Raw genomic sequence first — 26,844 nt, 5'->3', positions numbered from 1 at the left:
TTGCCCACATCAAGCAGGAGACAGCTCATGTGGTAGCCCTTGGTCCAGTCAGGACAGGACCAGAGTGAAGAATGTGCTCTACTCTGCCACCAGGAGCCATGGTCTGTCCTGGAGCCTTTGGCAGAAATTGCCTGGTGAGACTTGAGGCTGACCACTGGGATTCTGGAGTCAAAGCTACAGAGGGTCGGAGGCCAACTACACTCCAACAGAGAAGGAAAGTTTGGCACCCTATGAAGGAGTTCAAGCTGCCTCAGAGGTGATTGACACAGAAGCACAACTGCTCCTGGCACCCCGACTACCGGTGCTGGGGTGGATGTTCAAAGCAAAAGTTCCCTCTACCCACCATGCCACCAATGCCACATGGAGCAAGTGGATTGCTCTCATCACACAGCGTGCCTGTATTAGAAAACTGAATCACCCTGGGATTTTGGAAATAATTAGAAATTGTCTGGAAGATGAAAATTTTGGTCTTACTGACAGAGGAACAAGAACAGGTGATATGTGCTGAAGAAGTTCCACCATACAACCAACTACCAGCAGAAGAAACATGCTATGCTCTGTTCACTGATGGTTCCTGTCGCATTGTAGGGATGAAGCGCAAGTGGGAAGCAGTCATATGGAGCCCAACACGGCAGGTTGCAGAAGCTACTGAAGGAGAAGGTGGATCAAGCCTACTTGCTGAACTCAAAGCTGTTCAATTGGCCCTGGATATTACTGAAAGAAAGAAGTGGCCAAAGCTCTACCGCTACAGAGATTCATGGATGGTAGCCAATGCTCTGTGGGGATGGGTGCAAAACTGGAAAAAAAGCCAATTGGCAGCACAGAGGAAAACCAATTTGGGCTACTGAAGAGTGGAAAAACATCTCTACCAGGGTAGAGAAACTGTGTTCAAAAGTCCGTCATGTGGATGCCCATATCCCCAAGAGTAGGGCTAATGAGGAACACCAAAACAATGAACAGGTAGATCTGGCTGCAAAGATAGAGGTGTCAAAGATAGACTTAGATTGGCAGCACAAGGGAGAGTTGTTCCTAGCTCGATGGGCTCATGATGCCTCAGGTCATCAGGGTAGAGATGCCACCTATAAGTGGGCACGAGACCAAGGGGTGGATTTAACCATAGACAGTATTTCTCAGGTTATCCATTATTGTGAGACATGTGCTGCAATCAAGCAGGCCAAGCAGTTGAAGCCCCTGTAGTATGGTGGGAGGCCTGGCAGATTGACTACATCGCCCTTTCCCAAACCTGCCAAGGCAAGTGCTATGTGCTCACCATGGTAGAAGCCACCACGGGATGGTTGGAAACCTACCCCGTGCCTCACGCCACTGCCTGTAACACCATCCTGGGCCTTGAAAAGCAGGTCCTTTGGAGGCACGGCACCCCTGAGAGGATTGAGTCAGACAATGGGACTCATTTCAAGAACAGCCTTATAAACACCTGGGCTAGGGAACATGGCATTGAGTGGGTGTACCATATCCCCTTATCAAGCAGCAGTGTCTGGGAAAGTGGAGAGGTATAATGGCCTTTTAAAAACCTCTTTGAAAGCATTGGGTGGGGGATCTTTCAAAAATTGGGAGTTGTCGCTAGAAGATACGAAGTAGAAGCAATGGGTTTGGTATCACAGCTGCTGAGGTTTTATTTCTCAGAAGGCAAAAGCCTTTATTTTGGGGTTTTCAACCCTTTTTATAAGGTGTTCCAGTACAGGTTAACCTGATTGGTACAAGGAACAACACCTCTCTCATCCCATAGGTGGGACAAGAGAAAAAACACTCAAAACATCTGTGTCATTGTTTTGAGAATTAAAATCTTACTTACACAACAGTCCTTGAGAGAGAAAAGTTTCCCAAAAGACTTTCCCTTGGGAAACAGATCAGCCACTGACAGGCTGAAACTCTCTCAGGCTCAGAAAATCATGTCCACATTTCACCCTTTTTTCTATTAAAAAAGAAAAAAAAGAAAAATGAGGAATATGATTAATGCCTGCTCGTAAAGGGACCATCTGAGTGATCACTCACATCTTCTGCATCTGTGTCATCACTTGAAGGTTCCTCCACTTGAAGACCTTCATTCTGGTCATGGCCTGTAGTTTGCCTGTTGGTTCAGTTCTGCCTTTGCGATTGCAGGTCAGGTCGGACACACTTTGTAGGCACCCAGTGCACCTCAGTATCTGTGGATGCACATGCATACCCACAACCTGAAGCGAAAAGTTCAAACAGGCCTTCCCACTGCTTGGTGGTCAAATTTTGCACCCGAACTTTCGCTCGGGGCTGATGCGTCTCGCCTGAAGCCTGCTGTCATGGGGTGACTTTACCTTTAAGATAACTTCGAGAGCTGAGATGAAGTTGAAGCTGCGAGAGACTGATGGGAGTCTTTTCTTGTGACCAATTATTGGTCATTTTTAAGAATTGACAGCAGTTTTGATCTTTGAAAAGTGAGATCAACTTGTGAACACTACTTTAAGATGTAAAGCCAGAGCTCTCTTGTTCTCTTTGGTTTACAGCTTTTGACGAGGTAACAGGCTCTGTCTCAGCCTCCCCCCCCCCTCCAGGCTAGACAAGACCGCAGAGGGCGGGTGGGGGGAGAAACAGAGCCGGCCAGCCTGGCTTGGTTTGCAGTTTCTGCTGCTGAACTGAAACCTGACACCATGAATACCTGCAGCTTTTCAAGACTTCAACTTTTTTACTACCTAGATGAGACTTAAAGATTACTCCTTTTTCTCAGAGAGACAGAGAGAGATAGACAATTAACATGAAGAAGACATCATAAAACCATCAAAGACAGTGAAGAAAAGAGTTAAATTTTAGATGGGGAAGAGAGAATAAGGAGATGCTTTATAAGCTGAAATATTTTTCTGTTAAAGCTATGGAGATAGACAACAGTGTTCTGAAAAAAAAACTCCTTTAATTTATGACAGAGTATATTGGGAGGAATAGAGTGTTCAAAGTTTGGATTTTGAGCAAAAAGTGGAGTAATTTTAATACAGTGAGGTGCTGGAACAGAGGGGAAGAAGTAATAGTTGAAGATGTGAGGCTGCTTGAGGCAAAGAGAAAACTTCTGTTTCCAGGGAGGCTCACAGAAACAGATGAAGAGAATTTTTTCCTTTGAATAACTCATCCTTAAAAATGACATCTCTAGACTCATTGACCCAAAACACACCTCAGAGTGATGTGAAATGAGAGGAGAAAAATATGATGACAGATTTCCGGGCAGCTGGCATCAGAGAAATAGAAAGCTATAACAGAAATAGTTTTCTTGTGAAAAACTCCATAGATTAGCAGAAGAAGACTTCTGTTCCTCTACAGAGACTGATAAAAAGATTCTAGAAAGAATTGGGGACTGTTTAAACACCAAAGTTCCAAAGTTTTTTTCTCTCTATGTTGTCATGTAAACAAAAGAATAGTTAGATAGTGAGAAAAAAAAAGAGTTTTCTGGAAGTTTTATTTTAGTTTTCTTATTCTTGTAGTTTTGTTAATAAACTTTCTTTATTTCTTTTAAGTTTTAAGCTTCTTTTGCTCTTGTTCTAATCCACATCTCACAGCAAGAAATAAGTCAGTTTTCTAGTAATTTTTTAGTTACTGCTTTAAAACCACGACACCTGCAATGAAAGGTGATGGTTCAAGATATCAGGGTTATTTGAATTCTGCAGCACCGTAAAATGATTTACCATGTACAAAGTTTTGCCAATCAACTGTGCGGGTTTCACTCTGCATTCCCTGTTTTTGTTTTTGAAAAGCCTGCTTCAGAGTACCATGAGCACATTCAGCAATGGCTTGACCAGTCAGAGAATGCAGAAGGCCAAATTTGTGTGAAACACCGCACATCTGTATAAACTGTCGCACTTTCTGTGAGGCATAAGCAGGGCCATTATCGGTCTTCACAGTAGAAGGTATCCCTAACACGGAAAAAGCCTGACTCCATTGAGCAATAACATCATGAGTTTTTTCTCTACTATGGGCAGAAGCCCACATTGCAGAGGAGAAAGTGTCAATAGACACATGCACATACTTGATCCTGCCAAACTCAGCAATTTGGGTAACATCCGTTTGCCAAATTTCCAAGGCCTTTGAGACCTCTCGGATTTACCCCTGCCAGTAAAGGCGGAATAAGCGCGTGACAGTCATCACAAGAATTGACAATGTCACTAGCCTCAGTTGGAGTCAACTGAAAGAGCTTTTGCAATGTATGTGCATTTTGATGAAAGAATTCATGCGATGTTTTGGCTTGCATTAGTACATCAGGCTGAGGTGCTACCCATGCAGGGTTAGCCCACTTGTCAGCCCTGGCATTACCTTCTGCTATGACATCTGGCAGATTGGTATGGCTTCTAACATGCAGAATGTAGTATGGGTGAACTCGGGCCTGAATGGCACATCACAAGGTCTTCAACTAATGAAACAAAGTAGCATTGCTGACTTTTTTCAAAAGTGAATAACCCAATCATTGTGTTATGTCTGCCACATAGCCAGAATCCATGACCAGATTGAAATGTACCTGGGAAAATCTCTGAAATGACATTACAGCAGCCCTCAATTCAACCAATTGGGCTGAGCCAGTCTCATGACCTTCCAACTCCTGCTACTCAGACCCATTCTGCCAAGTGACAATGGTTTTTCCTGTTTTCTCCATCCGTCAGTAAAGATGGTGGGTCCTTGCACTGGCTCCTAACTACATTTTGGCCACAAAGAAAAATTAGTTGCTGTTGCCACCTTCAGTAGCTTGTGGCTGGGCAGATGATAAGTGATCTGCCCTGTAAAGTTTTCCAGAGCAATTTGCAGGGAAACACGGTTTGAAAAGCCCCAGTCAAATTCCTCCCGCTGTACCGGGAGTACGACCTTTGTGGGATCTGCTCCCATCAATTGCAAACATCGTTGTCGGCATTTGATTATCAGGCAAGCGATCAATTCAAGCAATGTGGTTGCTGTTTTTTGTGGCTGATGGGGCAAAAAAAAACATTCCGAAATGTGCAAGGAATCAGACTGTTTGTCACTCCACTGGCCGATGATGCCTGTAGGAGGCAAGTCTGGAGTGGTAATGAAGGCAGTGACATCAACAGAGGGATCAATGCTATAGACTTGGCAGTCAGAGATGGCTCAGTGTACCTCCTCCAGTGCTCGTCGTGCCTCAGGTGTCAATTTGCGAGGTGACTTCAAATCAGAGTTCCCTGTTAATAGATCATACAATGGAGACAGTTGTGTCGTGGTCAGTCCCAAATATGGACGTAACCAAGTATTAACACCCACCAATTTCTGTGCATCATTCAGTCTTAACAGACCGCACAAATTGCACCTCTTGGTGTGAGGTGCAAAGCATTGAGCAACTGAGGCTGTATCCTCAGCAGCTCATCCTGAGTGGATGCTGCCACCAAGATATCATCCATATATTAGTAAAAACAGGCATCAGAAAATTGCTTGCGAACTCCAGACAAGGCCAGGGCCACATACCATTGGCAAATGGCCAGGGAATTGCACATGCCTTGTGGAAAAACTCTCCATTGATATCTTTGAGCGGGCTCAGCATTGTTAATTGCTGGCACTGTGAAGGCAAACTTTGGTTTATCATCAGGATGCAAAGGAATTGTAAAGAAACAATCCTTCAAGTCAGTGATGAGAACCGGCCAGTCTGCAGGAAGCAGAGTGGGCGACGGCATACCTGGTTGCAGCGTCCCCATGCTCTCAATCACGGCATTGATTTTCCAGAGGTCTTGTAACAACCTCCATTTCCCAGATTTCTTTTTGATACAGAAGACAGGAGTGTTCCAGGGACTGGTTGAAAACTCAAGATGACCCTGGTCCAATTGCTCTGGAACCAATTCTCGAAGGGAGACTAATTTCTCCTCCGGGAGGGGCCACTAATTCTCCCAGATGGGTCTGTCTACCAGCCACCGTAAAGAAGGCATGGAACACTCTGCGCTCTTCATCGCAGTGGCTCGCATCAAAAATCCATCCTTATCTGAACCTCCCAAACTGCCAGTACATCCTGCCCCCAGAGGTTAGCAATAGGTGTGGTGACATAAGTCCAAACCATAGCAGACTGTCCCTCTGAGTTTGTGATCAGCACAGGCTGCTGGCTGATGAAGCATTGAGCTGTTCCACCCAATCCTGTGATGGCCAGCTCCACAGGATCCAGAGGCCACTGTGGAGGCAATGCAGAGGAGGACAGGATGGTGATGTCGGCACCCATGTCGATCAGACCTTGTAGATGGATCTCTGGCAGGGTGGCACCAGGGAGGCACAGGGTACACCACATCTCAGGCTGCTTGTCAGTCAGGGTTACAGTCCAGTGCACCTGAGGTGGTCCGGTCGATCCAAAGCAGCCGTCCCCTTGACAGTGGTTCGCAGCCCTAGAAACTGAAGACTTGAAAGGCACAAGATGAGCTATGTGCATTTTCTCAGGAACAGTGACAGGAGGAGCTGGGGTGGAAACCATAGCACAAATCTGTCCCATATAACCTGCATCAATAAGTCCCAGATGCACAATGATACCCTGGAGAAGGACACTTTGCCTTTCCATTAGGAGAGCACTTTTACCATCCCCCAAGGGTCCAAAGGCATCCAAAGGAACTTTGTGCACTTTGCAAGAGTCCAAGACTACTGTTGCTGCTGTGCAGACATTGTCTAGCTGAGCCACGGGTACTAGCGATAAACCAGCTGAGCAGACCTGCATCAGCTTCAGGACCTGGGGAAAGGCTTATATCTTCACATGTTTCCCCAAAGCATTCAGTTTTCCGTTTCCTGGATTTGGCAAAGGCTGGCCTTTAGCATCTAATTTTGCTGTGCAAGCCTCTGCATAGTGTTTTGGCTTTCCACGCTGACTGCACAGAAACAAGGGAGTTTTCCCTTTCTGCTTCTCTTTCCTCTGCTTTTTGGTGGCTTGTGCTGTCACCTGTTTCTGCTGCTTACCCTTTGGCTCTTTTGAGGATTCTGGTAAGGCAGTAGCCAAGGCAGCCATCTTATAATCTGTGGTGCTGATATTAGCACAAGCCTGTACCATCTGTGGTAAAGATGGATCCCCTGCGAGGGCCTCTATCACCCTCCTACATTTATCAATGGCATTGCTTCTTGCAAGCTGTCTGACCAGTAGCTTTCTCAAGTCTGGATCGTCTGATCAACCCTAACCCTAACCCTAACCCTGACCCTAACCCTAACCCTAACCCTAGCCCTAGCCCTAACCCTGCTTCTCCAAAGATGCAGAGAGTTTTTCAACAAGCTGCAAATAAGGTTCCTTAGCCCATTGGACTATAGTGACAAACTTCTGTTTTATAGCTGCTAACTCTATAGTTTTAATCAGAGCTGCAATGCCTTTCTTCTGGCTCTGATCCAGCATCTGTGGGTGGAAGGTAACCTGGAAATCAGGGTTAGAAAAATTCCCAACCCCTGTCAACAGGTCACCTCCAACCCCATACCTGGGGTCGTGGTGAGACAATTGACTATTATGTGCAGCTACTTTTGTGGCCAACTGACTCCAATTGGCTTCAAAGACTTCAAACTGGACAGGCTGAAATAACAGCTGAGCAAGGTGCCTAATGTCATATGGTACAGTGGCTCAGAGTTAATGACTAATAATCTGCATCACCTCTGGGGAACCTAGAACATATCAAGCCACCTTGTCTCTAATATTCAACACAGCTTTGAAGGATATAATCTGATGCATGTTAGGCTGCCTTGTTTAAGGGCGTCCCTTAACCACAGGGAAAACCTGGAGACCTCCTTGTGAGGTCACATCATCTCTTTGATCCTGCCCCCTAGATGTCACAGAAGCAGAGACAGGCATCTGGCTGGAGTTTACCTCTCCTGTACCAGATTGTCTGTTCTTCCCAGAATCTGTAAAGTCAGGAAAATTATCACCAGTTCCCTTAAAACACTCAAGGAGATCCCATTCTCCCATCTGCAAGGCTTTTTCTTTGACCTCGTCCCAAAAACATCTTGGATCTCTGGGACGCACTGTGACCTGACACGGTGGGAGTGTCCAATGGGTGCTGGAATGGGGACCTTCTCGATGTCCTCCACTCTGAGCAGACACTCGCCTCGAAGCAGCAGCATCACTGCAAGCCCCTATTGTAAATAGGGTAGGCTCAGACACAGCTGCTCCGAGACCAACAGCAGCCAGGGGAGTGCCTGCTGCGGCGTCAGCCACTGAGTCTGGGGAAGCCTCTGCCGGGTCTGTAGTAGACCCAACCAATCCGTCCAAACCCTGCGCGCAGGGGGGAGGGGTGGTGCCGACAGAGTCGCCCCCACCCCCACTCGGCGCTGCAGACACCAGCACTGGGAGAGCGGGCAGGCTCAAAGGAGCATCTCACAATGGGATGATGTAATTTTATCAGTCATGCGGTGAGACTCAATGGCCCATTAACAGAAGATATCCCCCTGGAGGGAGGATGGAAGTGATAAAGAACACTGCCCCACCTGGTCTTAACAGCTGGCCCATTAATAGAAGGTATGCCCCGGAGTTATGAGGGGTGGGTCATGGAAGAGATAAAGAACACTGCCCCACCTAGTTTAAACAGATGGTAATAGAATACATACTTATGGTTACATCTTGCATTGCAACCTAAGACACAGGGTATCTTTAAAACCAAACATTTCCTTCCTCTGGTCCTGCCCCTCTTTCTTTGTGTCCATCCCAGGCCAGTACCCCACAGCTTTGGTGGGAAGGCTCAGGAGAGGGATGTTGCTGGGGAGAGGCAGGTATTGGTGTGGGAAGAGGTGAAGGCTCTTGGTTGCTGCAGATTGACAACAAGATCTTGAAAGCTTTTCATTTGATTTTTCATTAAACTTTGATGTAAATGGGTCTGGGACAACAGAGAGGCAGTTGCCAACTTTCTGTATTCCTTCAGTCAAGTGGACAGGGTTGAGGGCTGGATAGATGCCATCAATAAGAAGGTAAAGCTCAAAAAGTGTGCATATTGGCTTCAAACCTGATTCCCTTTACTGTCTTTTTGCAGCAATTACAGTGATAGATTTCCTTTGGCATATGCTAGCTTCCCATATGACAGTCACTTAAGCTTCAGTCACATCACCTTCCCTTCTCCAAGAGCTGAATATGCACATCACAAAATAGCTGATGTCTAGGGGTCTGTCCCAGAAAGCAGACCAGTCCCTAACACCCATTCTTTTCCAGAGCTATTGGCCTTTTTTTGTTAGAGTGTACATGTTTATGATTTAAACTTGAATGCATATGCATTAGAAGTCCCATGGGCTTCTCAGGTTCTGCTCCAAGTTTTCCCACCATGTAAACCGCAGAATGTTTAGCTCCAAATATTGAAAATTACCCCTATTAGCAATCCTTCATGAGACCATGGTCTTCTTCCTCCTTGCTGTTCCCACACCCCTCACTTCCAGAACTGGCAGCACTTAAATGTTGGTTTGTTATGTTCTCCTCCATCCACCTGTGAATAAATATCAAAATAAAACCTATGTGGGAAAGAGACCAAATGTGATTTTGTTTCCCACTGAGAAATTGCAAACCTGCCTATGAAAACCATGAACACCTGGGCTTGATGGTGTCTTCTGGCCCAAGCAGAATGATTATATGCAAGGTGCTTTTATTAAAGAGCTCTGGGCATCAGGGGTACATGTCTTGTTAAGGACTTTTGGGTTTGGGATCTTTTTCCCTTTGAACTGAAGATTGACGAGAGGGAGGCAATTTTCTCTTGTTCGGTCTCAGTAGTTTATTCTTTTCTTATCAGCATTACAAGGTACAAGGAGCTATGTGCACTATGATAGAAGGGGTAAAATGGCTAACAAAGATCTTCTTCAAGGTCTTTTATATGTCCATTTACCCAATTAACAGATGCCAACTAAATTATTTTTCTTAGTGACCCAATGACCCAACACCTGTGTGCTGCACTGCGACATCTTTTATCCAATCACTTACTACCACCCAAAAATCCCTAGAAGAACATGAAGAAGAAAGAAGGACAAGAGACAACACCCTAAATCCTCCATCTTGTCTCCTGTTCTCTAAACTACTTTTTCACCCAGTGATTTAAGAAACTTTCTAATCTACACACTTACACTTTTTCTATCTAACTTTAACATTTGTTCTCATGTATCACCATGAAAACATGCTCATGAATTTCATGTTATATGAAATTCAGTGGTTCTCTGGATCTTATAACTAAGTATCAGAAACAAGGGCACACACTGCATCTCAGACTCCAACAGTAAACATACCCAAATCTGACCCGACTTGATTTTGAGCTGAAAATGTTTTAATGTTTCTATCGTTATATAACTTACATATTAATTATTACACTTACATTGTTCTATTGTATGCATTGATTTTACCCAAGCATGGTTTTCTCATGATCCCCCTAAAACCCTGACCTGGTTTAGGGAAAATTTGGGAAAAAACCTCCAACGGGGCCCACCCGGGAAGCAAACACACGTGGCCCCTTTCTCCCACCCCCCAACCGGTTCTGGAAGAGATTTCTCTGAGAGAAGTGGAAAAAACCTGTTTATTTCACAGGCAAAGCACTACCCAGCACAGGAATGAACAATATCAAATTACAAAACCTCTTGCCGCTCTGAAGAGATGACAAATTCAGAGGGTCTCTTTCCTGTGGGTGTTTGCTTTGTTATCAATCCCTCCAGTGCTGGAAAATGCCGCTGCCCAGGCTGGGCTCCTGGTAGTCCACGGGTGTGAGCTCCCGGTGCTCCCGCTGAGTCCCGAGTCAAGAGCAGGTTTGATTCATTCAAAGAAAAGGGAAAGAAAACAGTCCAGGAAGACCTCTCTGCTTTGGCTAGCTGGAAAGCCAAGGCAATCTGTCTCTTGTTGTCTGTCTGTGCTGTAGTCAAAACCCCATCCCGGGATGTGAGGGGAGCAAGTACAGTCTCTGATAACAGACTCGGTGCTTCTTCTCCACTCACTTTTACTCTTAGATGAAGTTTTAAGGATACGAAACCTATTTCTGGGCTAGGTGGACGAATGGCGATACAATTTAACATCACACTCAACCCAGGACAAACCCCTAACATAGTTTCTCATGATTCTTTAAACAATAATTATATCTAATCACATCTAACACTTATATCATTTATCATATACTGACTACACAGGTGCAGTTTCACATGATGTTAGCAAGCACGAGGCCTAACATTTCCCAGGGTCTACTTTTCCAAGGGCTTGCCAAGCCTTTCTTTCTAAGTCCCCGAATTTTCTATGATTTTAAAATCTTTTGCTATCATTTCCCCCTTTGAAAGTATTTTCACTTCACTATAAGTGCAAATGTTTTCACTTGATACAGTCCTTTGTTTCTAAGTTTATACTTGATGTTCTTCTAATCCTTGATTGATGTAAACATTGTCCTGGATGTTGTCACAAAGTGGATAACCAGAAGATGGTGGGTGTGGATCTCGTGTCAGTGCCTTTATTATTTTCTGGTTCCAGAACATTTTTTTCTTTATTTCTCCCTTTAAGATGCTGTAAACTAATCAAATTGCTAAGAATACAATTAGTAAAATTATCACACTCTCAATGATAGATTTAATCCATGAACTCACATTCCACCCTAACCCTCTGAAGATTTTGCCTAACCAACTTGTAGTCAAATTCTTTAGTTCTTCCTGTGCTCTATGCTCTATTTGTTGCAACTGATTGATGTCATATTCTACATCTGCAGTCACATTTGGGATGTGGATGCAGCAATGATCAATCCATCCCTTTAAAAAACCCACACACTCCATGCTCTTTCAGGAGTAACAAATCTAAGTCCAATTGATTTTGTAAAGTCATTTTTGTGGTGGTTTGTAATTGTACATTTAGTTCTTTAAATCTTTCCTGGGTGACTCTTGCCAGTCTATCTACTTGACCTGTAAGTTTGTAAAACATTTATCTATTGTGATAGTTTGCTATAGGACCAAGCAAAGACTCTAGGGCCCACCCAAATTTCACTCCACTAAAGAGATCTTGCCAAGTGTCATCGTGATTCTATTCCTATCCTAATTCTCCCTAGCTGTGCCTGTTATTTAGCCACTGAGTTGTTTTTCAAGCAGATCTCACATTTAGACATTACTGACTTTGCCACTGTTAGCATCCGTACCGAGATTAATTTTTGCTTTAGAAATTTTACCAATGCCTCTGCACCCCAATGACATTTGTTCTGTTTAATTTGCAGAACTTCTCTCATTATCAAGGGGGGTAACACTTAGTCCTTCTGCAGTTACATACCACCCTTCTGAATTCTTTTGTGCATTTAGCAAACGTACCAATTTCCCGTCTTCTACTGAATATTTCAGTTTTGGAGGCAAATTAAGTTGAGATACATTAATTTTTAAACGTATCAATGCCATTGTTGTTTGCACTTCTCGAGCAACCTGTCAAGCTGTCCAGTCTGCTTTTCGATTCTCCTCACAAATTTTGGAGTTTCCTGATTGGTGTGTGTCGTGGTTTTAAAACAGTAACTAAAAAATTACTTATTTCTTGCTGTGAGATATGGATTAGAGCAAGAGCAAAACAGGCTTAAAACTTAAAAAGGAATAAAGAAAGTTTATTAACAAACTACAAGAATAAGAACACCAGAAAAAACTTCCAGAAAACCCTTTTTATCCCCTACTACCCACCATTCTCTTGTTTACATGACAACACAGAGACAAAAACTTTGGGACTTTGGTGGTTAAAACAGTCCCAATTCCTGCTAGAGTCTTTTCATCAGTCTTTGTAGAGAAACAGAAGTCTTCTTCTGCTAATTTATGGAGTTTTCCACAAGAAAGCTATTTCTGTTATAGCTTTCTATTTCTCTGATGCCAGCTGCCCAGAAATCTTGTCATCAGTTCACTCCTCCCATTTCACATCACTCTGAGGTGTGTTATGGGTCAATGAGTCTAGGGATGTTATTTTTAAGGATGACTTATTCAAAGGCAAAAGTTCTCTTCATCTGTCTCTGTGAGCTTCCCTGGAAACAGTTTTCTCATTGGCTCTCAAGCAGCCTCAAATCTTCAACTATTACTCTATCTCACTCTGTTCCAGCACCTCACTGTATCACAATTATTCCACCTTTTGCTCAAAATCCAAACTTTGAACACTCTATTCCTCCCTATATACTCTGTCATGAATTAAAGGAGTTTTTTCAAGACCCTATTGTCCATCTCCATAGCTTTAACAGAAAAATATTTCAGCTTATAAAGCATCTCCTTATTCTCTAGCTTTTCTGAAGCTGAATTCTTTTCTTTACTGTCTCTGATAGTTTATAAAGTCTCTTTACATGTTGATTACTCTCTTTTTCTCTCTCTGGATAAAAGGATTAATCTGCAAGTCTCATCTGGGTAATGAAAGGGTTAAAATCTTGCCCAGGCTTTTGTAGATGGTTCTGTGATCTCTGCCAGAGCAGGAGCTGGAGCTGTCTTCGATAGAAGATTCTTCATGGCTGCTCTGGAGAGTGTGGTCGCTGTCTCAGACTGCCACAGGTCAAGAGCTTTTTTTCCTTTCTTTACTCGGCAGTCTCTGGTGAATTCCGTCACGGCAAAAACTGCAGCCGGGCCAGGGACCGGCCTGGCCCGGCCAGAGCCCGGGGCAAGCCCTGCAGGCCCCCATCTCATGGCCGGGAGCCGCTGGGCCCAGCCCAGCTCCCGCCCGGACCGCATGGCCTGGGCAGGGAACGGGAGGCCAGCTGGAGCTCTTTTACCTTTCACAGCCAGGAAACAATGAGAACAAGAGTGCTCTGACTTTACATCTTAAGGTGGTGTTCACAGGTTGATCCCACTTTTCAGTGGTCAAAACTGCTGTCAGTTCTTAGAAATGACCGATAATTGGTCAGATGAAAAGACTCCCATCAGCCACCAGCAGCTTCAACTTCCTTAGCTCCCAAAACCATTTTAAAGGTAAAGCCACCCCATGACAGTGTGCTTTACAGTGTATAATTGCCACTTGTTCAGGATTTTGTACTGCTTTTATTAATTGCAGGACTGCATCTTGATGTTTAATGTGGGTGCCTTGAGAAGACAGCAGTCTTCTTTCTTACCACAATGCCCCATGTACATGCACCAGTCCAAAAGCATATTTTGAATCAGTCCATATATTTACTTTCTTCCCTTTACTCAGCTCTAACGTCCTGGTTAAGGCAACCAGTTCTGCTCATTGGGCAGATGTGGTTGCTGGTAAGGTCTTTGCCTCTACCACTGCACCTATTATTGTTACTGCATATCCAGCGTATCTGGTCCTGTTCTCCACAAAACTGCTTCCATCTGTAAACAGCTCGAGTCTGGCTGTTCTAGTGGGACATCTTTCAGATCTGCTCTAACTGAACAGGTGTGTTCTATCACTTCCACACAATCATGCTCCAATAGGCCTTCTTCAACTGTTGTACCAGCCTTTTCCAGATTCCCAAACGTTGGGGCAGCACTCCCAGTTCTAGGTGTAGTCTTTCACGCACAAACAGCTAAAAATCTTTGGATAAAACTGTGGTAATCCTAATGCTGGAGAAGTTGTCAATGCCTCCTTTAGTTTGAGGAAGGCCTCTTTCTGTGGTTTGCCCCAGTTAAACGGCTGCGTCTTCTGGGCTTCATACAGGGGTTTTGCAATTAGTCCATGATCCACAGGCAACACTCTGTCATCCCAAGGAAAACTCGCGGCTCATGTAGGTTCTGAGGTTCTGAAATAGCACAAATAGCTTGAATACGATTAGTACCCAGCTTACATTGCCCTTGTGAGATTTCACATCCCAGGTAAATCACAGTTTCTTGGGCAATTTGTACTTTTTCTTTAGACACCTTATATTCTCCCATTCCCAGTTGATTTAAAATTTCAATTGTTACCTTTATGCAGGTTGTTTTCTCTTCTGTAGCTGTCAGTATATCATCAACATACTGTAACAGCAGGTATCATTCTCTCGGTACTTGCCCGTTCTCAGTCCAAATCTCCAGCTCCTTCGACAGCTGTCTTCCAAATAGGGTTGGACTGTTCTTGTATCCTTGTGGGAGTTGTGTTCTGGTGAGCTGAGTTTTCCTTCCATTTTCTGGACTTTCCCTACTCAAAGGCAAACAGTTTCCTACTTTCTTTGTCAAGGGGTATGCAGAAAAAGGCATCTTTTAAATCAATTACAGTAAACCATTTATATTTCTCTTTTACAGATGTTAACAATGTGCAAGGATTAGCTACCACTGGGTAAATATCTTTAGTTATTCCATTTATTGCTCTCAAATCCTGTACTAGTCTGTATTGGTCAACACAGAAATTTGGGCTCTAGTGTTAACTACAGGAGTAATAGGTACACGTTTAGGACCCACTATTGCTGTAATCAGTATGTCTCCAGTTTTGTTATTTCTAGTGAGCATTTTAAATACAACCAACCTCCGCCTCTCTGCTCATCCATGAGAGGCAGAGTTACCAGTTTCCCTGATTCTGAGGCTGTTTGGGCTCCACTCCCAGAAGCTGAGAAGGAGATTGGCTCACAGCCCAGAGCCTGTGGAGGTGTGCTGGGTTGTACAGTGGGGGAATTCGATATAATGAACTTGGGACAGTGCCAATTAGAAACTACTCAACTTTTAAGTGATAAGCCATCCATTACGTCTCTGGGGACCCCCTTCTTTATCACTAGTGACCACCAATACTGGCAGTTAGAGATTTGTTTTCCCTTTTTTGGGTTTTCGTTAAGAGAACAAATGTATCTAACACCTTTTGCTTTCTCTGATTTTTCTTCTGGGATTTTTTACCTGTCCATAATTTCTACTATAATTAGTTAGCTCTTTTGCAACTTTGCTCCATGTCCAAATTTTATGGTTCCCAGCAGGAGAACGCAATTGCGAACCTGTCGGCTGAGAGGGGGTGGTAAAGGGAGTAAACTCAGGATCAGTGGAACCAGGTTGATCGATCAGGTTCCCAAGAAATCTGTCTAGTCTATCCACAGGGGTCATAGCTGCTATGGTTTTTTTGGTTTTGGTTTTGTTTTTTTTTTTGTTTGGTGGGTTTTTTTGTTTTTTGTTTTGGTTTTTTTCTTGAGGAAAATTGCTGTAGGTTTAAATGATTATGGAAGGCCTTGAATTAAAGCAGTCATAATTTTGGGCTTCACAGGTAACTGCATTGTCAATTCACAGCCAGCAGTTAATTTTCTGTCGTGTATCATTTGTAAGCAGGCAGTCTTGTGAATGTTTTCCAGTAGTTGGTAGGGGGTACCAATTATAACTATGGGGTCCCCCCTTTCCAAGGGGTTAAGCCCCCCTGCCCAAAAAGCTGCTCACTGAATTAGGGACCATGGGTTTCATCTGTCTCCTGTTATTAAGAAGACCTCATGTCCCCAGTACACACTGGCTTCCTGTTCTCTCAATTGAATTTGATCTCCTCTGCTGAGAGACACTCAGAATACGTATTCTCTCTGACTCATGAGGGAGACGCCTCTACTTTTTTTTGTTTAACTTAGCCAATTCGGTAGCAGTGTACGGGAGTTTTTTAATAGTGTCAGGAAAATTAATCCACAAACACCAGAGGTTTATGTCCAAAAAGGAGACAGAGGAGTCCTTTTACTTTATTCAAATAAAGGGAGAGGCCATGGGGCATTCCCCTGGGGTCTCTCAAATTTTTGGAGGGCGCAGCCTCCTTTTTATCCTAATTCCCGGCCGCTTGTCCCTTCTCTCTTTCCCCATAGGCTGAGGTACTTGAGAGGTACAGGCTTCCGGGAACGCCTGATACCTGGGATACCTTTCCCCTCCCCCAGTGCATAATCCCTTCTTAATTCTTAACTTTTGTGGAATTCATGGTACTCTTTCAGTGCCTCTTTGATCTTTTAGTAGAATCTATCCCATTGTTTCTGTTGTCTCTCACTGATAACTGCATCTTATCAGCAGACCCACAGCTTGTTTGTAAAGACAAACCCGTCATTCCTCTCAATAGTGATATGCGGATCAAGATCTTCTTCACTGATATAATTATATTCTGTTTTAATTAGAGGTTTCAAACTAGGTCACCAGTGTTCCCCACAATTTTTCATCTGAGTTAGCTCTATTTGAGGGTAAATTTAATTAATGAGAAGGGTTTCCCTCTCTTCTCTTTCTTTTAGCAAGTCAGCATTTTTTTAATTTTTATCATGGAGGGCTGCTTGCAACAGACTGATCTCATTCCTTTCTTTATCTTATTGTTTAAACAAAATTTCCACTAGGTCTTGAAGGGAGTCTGTTATAGTTTTTTCCTCACTTCTTCGCTTGAAGCGCGTTTCTATAGCTGCTGTAAGGCAAGCTCTCAAAACTGAGCAGTTTTATTTTTGCCCAGTTTAAATTTTGTTTCATGTTGTAAAGTACATACTCTATCAATTACATTTTCCAAATTAAACCAGTTACTAAGTGCCCACTCTTCCCCTCCTGGAGAAGGTCTGGCATTGTGTTTTGCTAACAGAGCATAAAATGCAGCTTTAACTTCTGCACTGCCATTTTCAGTCATTTTTGCAAAGGGAAAAACACTACAGGGAGGTATAAACTTAAATTATGCACACACACAGCTTTTTGCTTCCCTGTATGGGTGAAAAGACCAAATCTGCTTGGGAGGCACTCCTTCAGTTTAAAATTCTGGTTGTCTCTTCACTACACCAAGCAGTCAAAATTCACACACAACAACAACAAAAACAGTCCCGCCCTTTTGCACTAAGAGATCTTTTGCGAAATTCTGCAGACTGAGCCCTCAAATGAGTGTGGGGTGCTTTTCACCTCTGCGTGTGCAGTTTGTGGGAAATTCGAGTTGCCCCCCTTGCTTTCTAGACACTGCTCACTCTTTTGGGAGTGTCAGGCTAGGTGCGGCTGGAGTGAAATATCCTTTCCTTAATACAAACTGCACAACAAAACTGCAGCCCCTTCTGTCTGTCAGAAATCCTGTCTGTGACTCCAGTTTAAATGTTACAAACTGCTAACGCGAGCGGGAGTTGTGAGAGGTTCATTTGATCTCAGAGTGCAAAAAGGACACAAAGGGATTTCAGTTTAAATCACAACAGCAATAATGCACCTTCATTTTAATGCCAACAACATGGGTTATGTGATAGAGGAGAGGGAGAGAGAGGGAGAGATAAAAAAAACAAAGTAAAGAAATAGAGGAAGGGGAGGTTGTAGCTACCAGTGGACGAGACAGGGTCGCCAGGGTCTTCTTCTGTGGGGAAATCTCACAAAAATTAACTTAGCCTTATGTAATTCTTCCTCAAAGTTACCTTGTTTCCAATGTGCTAATAAGCACCCCAAAGGAGAAGTTCACAGTATGGGAGCATTGCTTCCCAAAATCCCTTTAATATTCTCCATATTACAACTACAATACACCACAAATGCCAAACCTGCAGCACTTTCGCAGTCGTCTGATGGACAGCGCCTAGGCAATACCAACAGGAATTCCTTTAGCCCAACCAAGTGTAGCTTTTGCTGCGTCTTATTGGCAGGCAACCAAACCAAAGTAAAGCACCTTACCCCTTCCCCCGGGGACGTTGTGAGCAGCAGAGATGGTCACAGCTGGATGGGCTCCCTGAGAATCCCTCGGTGCTGGCTGGAGCATGATCGGGTTGCAAACTTGCTCAGTAGCACTCACAGGGTCCCATCTGGGTCACCAAAAATGCTAGCGTTCAGGAACACATAATCACAGAATGATTATATGCAAGGTGCTTTTATTAAAGAGCTCTGGGCATCAGGGGTACACATACCCAAATCTGACCCCACTTGGTTTTGAGTTGAAAATGTTTTTATACTCTATTGTTATATAACCTACATATTAATTATTACACTTACATTGTTCTATTGTATGCATTGATTTTACCCAAGCATGGATTTCTCGTGATCACCCTCAAACCCCTAACATAGTTTCTCATGATTCTTTAAACAATAATTATATCTAATAATATCTAACAATTGTATCATGATCATCTACTGATTACACAGGTGCAGTTTGACCTGATCTTTAGCAAGCACAAGGCCTAACATTTCCTAAGGCCTACTTTTCCCAGGGCTTGCCAAGCCTAACTTTCTTTCTAACTCCCAGAATTTTCTGTGATTTTAAAATCTTTTGCTATCAAGGAGGTGATGCCTTAAGTTTTAGCTTTCACATTTTCCAGATTTTGTACTGCATTAGTATTTAACTCTGAAGTTCATATAAAGTGTTAGGAAGTTCTCCTCACAGTTTAGTTAGACAAAACAATCCTTTTGCAGCTTCAGGCCCAAAAAGTATAAACAACAGTGAATAGAAGAGAGCAAACTGGGAGGATGTGACTTCATAACCTGAATCTGTAATTGGACAATTAACCCAAATATGTAAATGGACCAAAATTTATAAAAGTGTGAAAATATGTGACCTGTCATCCATCTTGGGTGTAGCCTCAGCCAGTACTGCCCAAGGTGTATTCTTTGAAGACCTTTTCAATAAATATCTAATTTATTCCTTTAACACTGTCTAGCCTCTGTTCTAGGTAGCCTCTCAAGGCATCACAGGAGCAACAACCATCCCTCTTGTGTAGGTCTTCTTGTAGACCCATCACAGAGCACAGAGTGCTCTGTATCTTGGAGATATTAAGTTTCTCCTATTCATTCAGGGAAAATAAGTGACTGGGAAAATAAGTGATGAGGAAAACTCAAACCACAGCCTTCAGCAATGAAGAAGGCTCAGTGTGATTCTAAGCTATTAAGCATCAAAGATACCACACAGAATTAGCCATGAGATGTTTGGCTGTAGGAGAAGCCTAAGTCAGACCTGGTAAGCTAGGGAATAACCCAATCACAGCTCTCTTGAGAGCAAGTTGTCAGCTTTCCCTACTCCTAAATTGCCTCTAACTAGTCAGATGGGTTATCTTTCAGTGGTGAGTTGAGATTTAGAGAGTGTGAAGAGAACTCTTTCTGGTGCTGGTTACAGGGATGTGAACAAAGTACCATAGAAAAACATGTGTCTCTGAGCACATCCTTGTTGGACGAGCAGATCTGCAGGAAAGCTCAGACAACTTCATGTAACGATGACCCCTGTACCATTGCTATGAGGGATCATGTAGGATGCTGTGACTGGTGTGGCACCTCTGTGTGTTAAGGGTCCTTCAGTGAGAGAGAAGGATAAATTGATCACTGAGAGTGGGTACTACTCTTGAATATGCTTTCTAATGCCTGTGCTAAACTGTATGAACATGGTGCATCTGATATTCTCTGAAAGAGTTAAAAGTGAAGAAAAAAATTAAAAAGGAAACTACCTTTTCAGGAAACACACTGCAGCCAAGGCAAGGTTCAAATGGGAACATGCAAGCCATCAGCAGGACTTACCAAAGGGCTTGGTTAATGGCTTCATGGCTTGAAGTCTTGAAGAGTGAAGGTCTACAAAGTGGAAAGCTCCAGATGCTGTGGGACCTGTAGGGTTGCTGCAGCAACAGTTTCTCCAGGTTCTTTGAAGATGGTCAGAGAGGATGGTCATAGACTTGGGAATGCTTTCTCTAGTCTGCACAGCTAAATTCATTACCACCTGTGGTGGGTTTTAAGCACTAGTTAAAATCACCAGGGTACTTATTAATTTCTTGCTGTGAGATATGGATTAGGAGAAGGGCAAAACAGAATTAAAAGGAATAAAGAAACATTATTAACAGGACTACAATAATAAGAAACCAGAATAAAACCTCCAGAAACCTTTCCTCCCCCTACCCAACTTTTCCTTTCCCAACTGACACCAGAGACGAAACTTGGGATGTTAAAGCAGTACCAACTATACAATAGTCTTTTCATCAGACTTTTTAGGGAGAGGAATTTTGTCTTGTCATTCCATGGACAGTTCTCCACAAGAAAGTTTTCTCATGGCTTTTAATTTCTACGACTGGCAGCCACCAGGGCACAAATTCTGTCATCTCCTTCCATTTTCACAGCCCTTCTAAAGGTGTGTTCATGAGCCATGAACTCAAGGGGTATTATTTTAAGGATGAGTCATTCAAAGGCAAAGGTTCTCTCCATCTGTCTCTGTGATCATGTCTGGGAACAGAGGTTTTCTTCTTCTCTCCCTGGAAGCAAAGGGTCTTCATCAGCTCTTCTCTCTCTCTCTCTCTGTTCAAGCATCTTATGGGATCACAGCTACTTTACCATCTGCTTAGCTTCATCAATGGATACCTTTGCTCAGATCTACAGCTTGAATACTTCATTCCCCCAAAACTCTTCCATGAATTAAAGGAGATATATTGTCTATCTCCATGGCCTTATCAAAAGAATATTTCAGCCCCATTTGGCATCTCCTCATCACTCCTCCATCTGAGGCTTGACTCCTTCTTTTACTGACCTTGATGTTTTGTGTTGTCTCTTTACGTGTCGATTGCTTCGTCTTTTCTCTCTCTGGAGAGAGGATTATAGTCTGCAGGTCTCATCTGTGTAGTGAAAGGGTTAAATCTTACCCAGGCCATGCCGGCAGTCATGGTCTCGGATTTCAGGTGCCTCTCTCAGCCTGGCAGCCACTGAAAGGGAGTGGATGGTCCTCAGCCTGGCACTGTCTGTTTGGGCCAGAGGGAGGGGGAGAGGTGTTGGCAAGTGTCAGCAGCCGTGGCTCCGCCCAGCCTGAGGCCAGGGGCCTCCTGGGAAAGGCTTTGGCCACCCCGCCTAAACGGGATGGGGAGGGCTTCCTGGGAAAAGCCAGCGCCGCCCCCCTAGATTGCACAGGCTGCGGGGGAGCCGGGGCCAGCCGCACCAGAGCTCTGCTACCTTTCAAGGCCAGAAAGAAAGAAGAGGTTCCCGGGATTGGGTTTTATAAGGTGGTATTCACAAAGGTGAACTTACTTTTCAGTGGTGCAAAATGCTGCCAGTTCTCACAACTGGCCAGCTATTGGCCTGATCTCAAGCACAGAGGAAACTCCCAGCAGCCTCTCCAGAGAAATCACTTCTGTGGGTGTTTCCCACTTCTTTCACTAAATGCCAAGCTACCACACCACCCCAGCAACTTTTCTTCTCCATTGCATCTTCCACCAGAGAAACTCAAAATATTATTATCTCAGTAACTGTTGCTAAAATTAACTGTCATCTTTAAAGACTTTTCATGCAAAAAAGGGAGACTTTAAGTTGGTGAGTTATTTTGTCATGCCGATCTGACAAAGCTGCTGCTCAATGAGATGTATCTCCACCCAGCCCTTGCCTTTGCCCATACTGCTCCTTCATGATCCCTTGTGCATGGTGATTCATCAGCAGTGGCTGGAGCTCAGAGGCTAAGATAGATTAAGATGGAAATAAAAGGAGTGACTTTTACAGGGCTTTTATTGCCACCAGGGAAGTACAATACTGTTGTGCTATATTAGGAACAGCAAAGCACAACACAGACTCTCTTCTGGGTTGCACAAGAGAGCAAGTTTAATTATTCCCGATCTTCTTTTATAGACAGGTCTGAGAAGGTCCGAGAGGTAAAACTCTCATTGGTCATTAACACATCACCATCATTGGACAATTAGGGAACACCACCCCTTGATTGTTTCTTGCAAGTAAACAACAAGAATCCAAACAACATCTGCAAAGGTTGTTTTCCTTCTCCAAGGACTGTTTTGATTCCTCCTTAAGGCTTTCCAGGCCACACTTCTCAGGTCAGTCTGAGAAAGTTATGTGACTTGGTTTCACACAGGCTCAAGCTAATGCCTGAAGCCTAAAATCTCTTTATTTGACAATTGTCAGTTCCCACACAATACTGCATAAATAAAGTTATTTATGGTTATAACAGCTCTATGGTCCATGAAAAAAAATACTTTGCACTTACATAGTGCCTTTCATCTAGGAACCTCGAAGCTCTTTGCTCACATTAACAAATCTTCACCATGTTCATAGTAAGGTGATAAATAGAGCATCCCCTTAATCAGATAAACATACTAAGAGCACCTTCAGTGGAGAAGAGGGCAAGATAGCAGCTTGAATTACACACAGCTCTTACACTGTCTTGGTTTGGGAAAATCATTTAACATCCTTATAATCTCAGCTGTTTCCAGTAAGGTGGATGCTGCTTTTTGTTTCTCAAGGGTGGGATGTGTTGACTAGCTCACGGTAGGCAGGCTCATTGAGATGTTTGTGTTGTGGTTGTTGACTTGATAATAGTGTGGGAGCATTAGCCCCAACACACCTGCCAGTTGTAGCTCCTGTTGGCTTACTCTGATATCCTCAAAAGGCTGCTGAGCATCATCCCTTTACAGAAATTTGTACAGCTGGGTTTTAGATAAATATACAAATGAAACAGCCCAGTGAAAGTGGGTGGTTTAGGTTCACCAGTGTCAGCAGTGTCATGTGTGAAGTGGGTGATTTCCCTGTCAATGGTGTGTATTGGAATCCATCCATCCATGTACCAGCTATTTTCCCCATGCAGTTTCTCCCATACAGAAATTGCAGATAACTTAATCTGCTCATTCTAACAGCCCTGAGAGGGTACAAGTCTGTGGATTTCCAGTCCTGCTTCAATAGGGTCTGAGATGTTGTAGGGATGTTTGGATGGCAGCTGTTTCTTTTATCACACTCACATGTTGAATGTACAGCTCTGTCTCACTCTGACCCCTTTCATATTGATGCCTCCTGTCTCTTGAAGCTGATCACTGCTTTTCCCTCTGTTTTACAGGATTACCATTCATTGCCTCATGAAGCTGAAATCACGCACACCAAAAAACTGTTCAGAAGGAGGAGAAACAACCGGAGGTAGATGAAACCCCTTTAATGTTTGGGTTTTTTTAAAATCTACTCTTCTTTGTTGCACATCTTCTCCCACTGTCTCATGGAATGTCTTTGGACAATACTGCTCTTCAGCAGCTTCCAACATTGGGTTAATGCATAAACCCTTACTTGAACACTAATATCTTGAAAATACAGTCTGTCCATCCCCCTGGTTTGTCTGAGTTATGTCCTATATTGCTCCAGGAGTATCTTAAGGACCTTCTCTTCTCTTTATACTTATTCCAGCATAGCCAGATCCTCACAGTTATATTAGAAGAGGCAGATGGCAAAGTATTATCTGTAAAAACTTTGAGTCCTTGGGACTTGCTTCCCCTCTTTCTATTGAAAAGCAAAATTTGCTGACATTCAGGGTTGCCTACAAAGTGGACATGGTTTGGTTGAGAGGGGGTTGTAGAGAGCCTCAGATGCCTCTCTGCTAAATAGGCAGCTGAGTTTCTATGGAATTGGAAACTTTAGTCCTTTGAGTTAATTTAATTGGGTCAGTTGGATATTTAATTGTGTAACTTGCATATTTAATTATACAAGGGCATATAGAGTCCTTGATGGGAGTCGTGACTATGGTTAAATATAAAAATAAGCAGAAAATAAAGGAGTTAGTTGTACATGCAGCTTTATTTCTGCCAATGTGTTCTGCTGTGGTTGAGACAACAGTTTCTAAAACCAAGAGTTTGCAAGGTTAATGTGATTGAACAGAAGAAAAAGTGGCCAATATTTTCTCCTAGAATCAGCTGAAATCTGCGTTTGAACTGTGATGCCTCACAAGGAGGATTTTCAGAGAAGTCCTACAAACACCTGTAATAGTAGTTGGAGTGTGTCCTCAAATCTTTGCATTGCTTCTTAACTCATGAACAGCCATGATGTAGCTAACTCTCTGCGTGGTTTTGTTTTCCTGAATTTTACCAAGTGACCAAAAAAACTGCTGAAAAGAGTTTGCTCAGGCATCCTAGAAACATTCTTTTGTGGGCAGGGCAGTTCTTCAGCAGTAAATTCCATTTCTCTCCTCTTTGGGGCTCCCTCCTTTATTCTGTATGCAATTTAAAAGCCAATTTAGTCTTGTGATTTCAGGGAAAAAAGGGTCTTGTTTCAGCTGGGTTGCAGCCCTGTGATCACCAAAACATGGTTAAAACCAAGCTGAAGTCTGATTGTGTTTCAAGATCAAATCAGGTGGGCTTTCTCACAGTGCTGCACTGAACTCTCCAAGAAATTGCAGTGGAGGTTAGAAGATTCTGCTCCCATGCCAGTTCACTGAGGGGATCTTCCTCTGCCATATGAAGAGTGCATTATGCTGAGGGAAAGGATACCTTCTGCCTGAACCCCCATTGCCCAAAACTGAGCTGGACCAGAGGCATGGAACTGCATGTTGGTTCTTCCCTCCCATCCAAAAAAGCAGCCAGTTGGAGGGATCACACTAGATGTGCGTTTATATTTATATTTATATTTTTCTATTTCTATTTCTATTTCTATTTCTATTTCTATTTCTATTTCTATTTCTATTTCTATTTCTATTTCTATTTCTATTTCTATTTCTATTTCTATTTCTATTTCTATTTCTATTTCTTTCTGGTCCCTTTAGATAAACCATCAGCAGACAGAAGCATTCAGCCCCCAGGGCATCTCTGCCTCCTGCACAGATGGGAAGGAGAGATAGCAAAAGAAACTGCCTTGGGCTGGGGTTGGAAGATGGAGGGGTGAGATGCAGCCCAAACCTAGTAGCACTGGGATAATATCCCAGGAGGAGAGACAAAAGCCTTAAAACCCAATTGATACAGCATCATTTGGGGGAGTAGACATGGGGTTGTTTCAGCCCTAATCAGTCACAAATGAAATAAAATGGTGATTTGCAGAATAAGGACTTTACAACCAAAATTGTAAAGTAGTATGTTTTATTTCCAGCTGGGACGCATGAGGGGATAGCTCCTCCAAATTAAGTGTCCCTAGTCAAGACAGGTTCCAGGTATAAATACACATTAATCCCACAAACCCACACCTCCCTGCCCACCCATTCTTCGCCTTCTGTCGCTTTGTATTATAATTAGCTGCCATGCCTCCTGGGGCATGGGGTCCTGGGGGGAAGGCTGAAGGTCTTTCTCCGTGTTTGCTGTTTGACCTTCACTTCCAGGCAGGCGCAGTGGAGGTTTGGCTCTCTCCCAGGTCAGCTTGCCCACACCAAAACCACCAGCCTGGTCCTGGCTGGTTTCTGGAGCTACAGGTTCTGCTTTGTCAGGTTTTCACAATACCAAAGTCTTGCTTTGCTGAGTTTTCACAATATATCTTATCTTAATGTTTTTTACCTAGTAACTAAATTCCTATATGTTCTGTTACAAATTATTTCTGCTATGTGATCTATTTCCTCTCCACTTGTTTAAGCACATTATAGGTTTCTAAAATTCTGAAATTTCATAGCCATATATGTTCTTCATCTCAATGGAAAGACCACAGGATATGCAGCCTTGCCCAAGTCTTTCACAATGCTGTCAAAACTTAGACAGAAAAACAATTTTAATTGCAAAAAGCTAATAAGCCCAGGTAGAGGAAGCTGAAGTGAAGAAACAGTCTCTAAAATAATTATTTAAGCAGAAAAGTCATGGTCTCATCCCCTAGACTTTGTCTAGGAACCTCAGCATCCCTCCTCTCCCCATGCCATGTGGTTTGACAGGGGATTTTCAAGATCCCCTTGTCTCTGTGGTGCATTTGGGACTAGGAGGGGGCAACATCTTGGGCTAGTGAAGCACCTTTTGTTTCTCATGCAAAATTGTACTGATGTCCAGCTGTGATATAAATAGTTCTTTTCCCTGCTTCCTTTTGATCACCTTTCCTCAGGAAATGCTATTACCACATTGCAGTGGATCACAGCTCACCTACCTGAGGTCTCTGTCATGTACCTTTCACTCTCTTGGGGACAAGAAACCCTATGAGTATGCAATCATAGCTCTCTCCTTGTATATAGGATATGTTTTTATGTTCCATGAGTCAGTTTTCCATGGGATGCATGCTTCATTTGTTGCATAAGGTAGACATGAAGAGTGAATTAGAGGTGTTATTAAAACAGACTTCAACTTTCACAGTTAAGGACCACTGCAGGTCTGTTGGACACATTTTTGGTAACAGTGATAAACATCAGAGCCACATCTGGTGGAAAGTTTGGTACCACAGCATGTTGTAAAAGCCTACATGAGGTGGTTGTTAGCGTTCAGGAACACACCTAATCACGGAATAATTATATGAAGGTGCTTTATTGAAGAGCTCTGGTTG

General features: G+C 43.3%; 1 protein-coding gene across 1 annotated transcript in view; it reads left to right on the top strand.

Moving 5' to 3' along the window:
• The window catches only part of LOC131592498 (CBP80/20-dependent translation initiation factor-like), a 565,386-nt gene that overhangs the window by 232,464 nt on the left and 306,078 nt on the right, over positions 1 to 26,844 (top strand). Inside the window, exon 9 of the mRNA XM_058864047.1 lies at positions 23,480 to 23,556. Within this exon, the coding sequence (XP_058720030.1) occupies positions 23,480 to 23,556 (77 nt within the window). The remainder of the gene's footprint in view (positions 1 to 23,479; positions 23,557 to 26,844) is intronic.

The sequence above is a fragment of the Poecile atricapillus genome, chromosome W, assembly GCF_030490865.1.
Source record: "Poecile atricapillus isolate bPoeAtr1 chromosome W, bPoeAtr1.hap1, whole genome shotgun sequence".
Taxonomy (NCBI): Eukaryota; Metazoa; Chordata; class Aves; order Passeriformes; family Paridae; genus Poecile; species Poecile atricapillus.
Note: the sequence above shows the minus strand (reverse complement) of the source record. Positions and strands in the feature narration are given on the sequence as shown.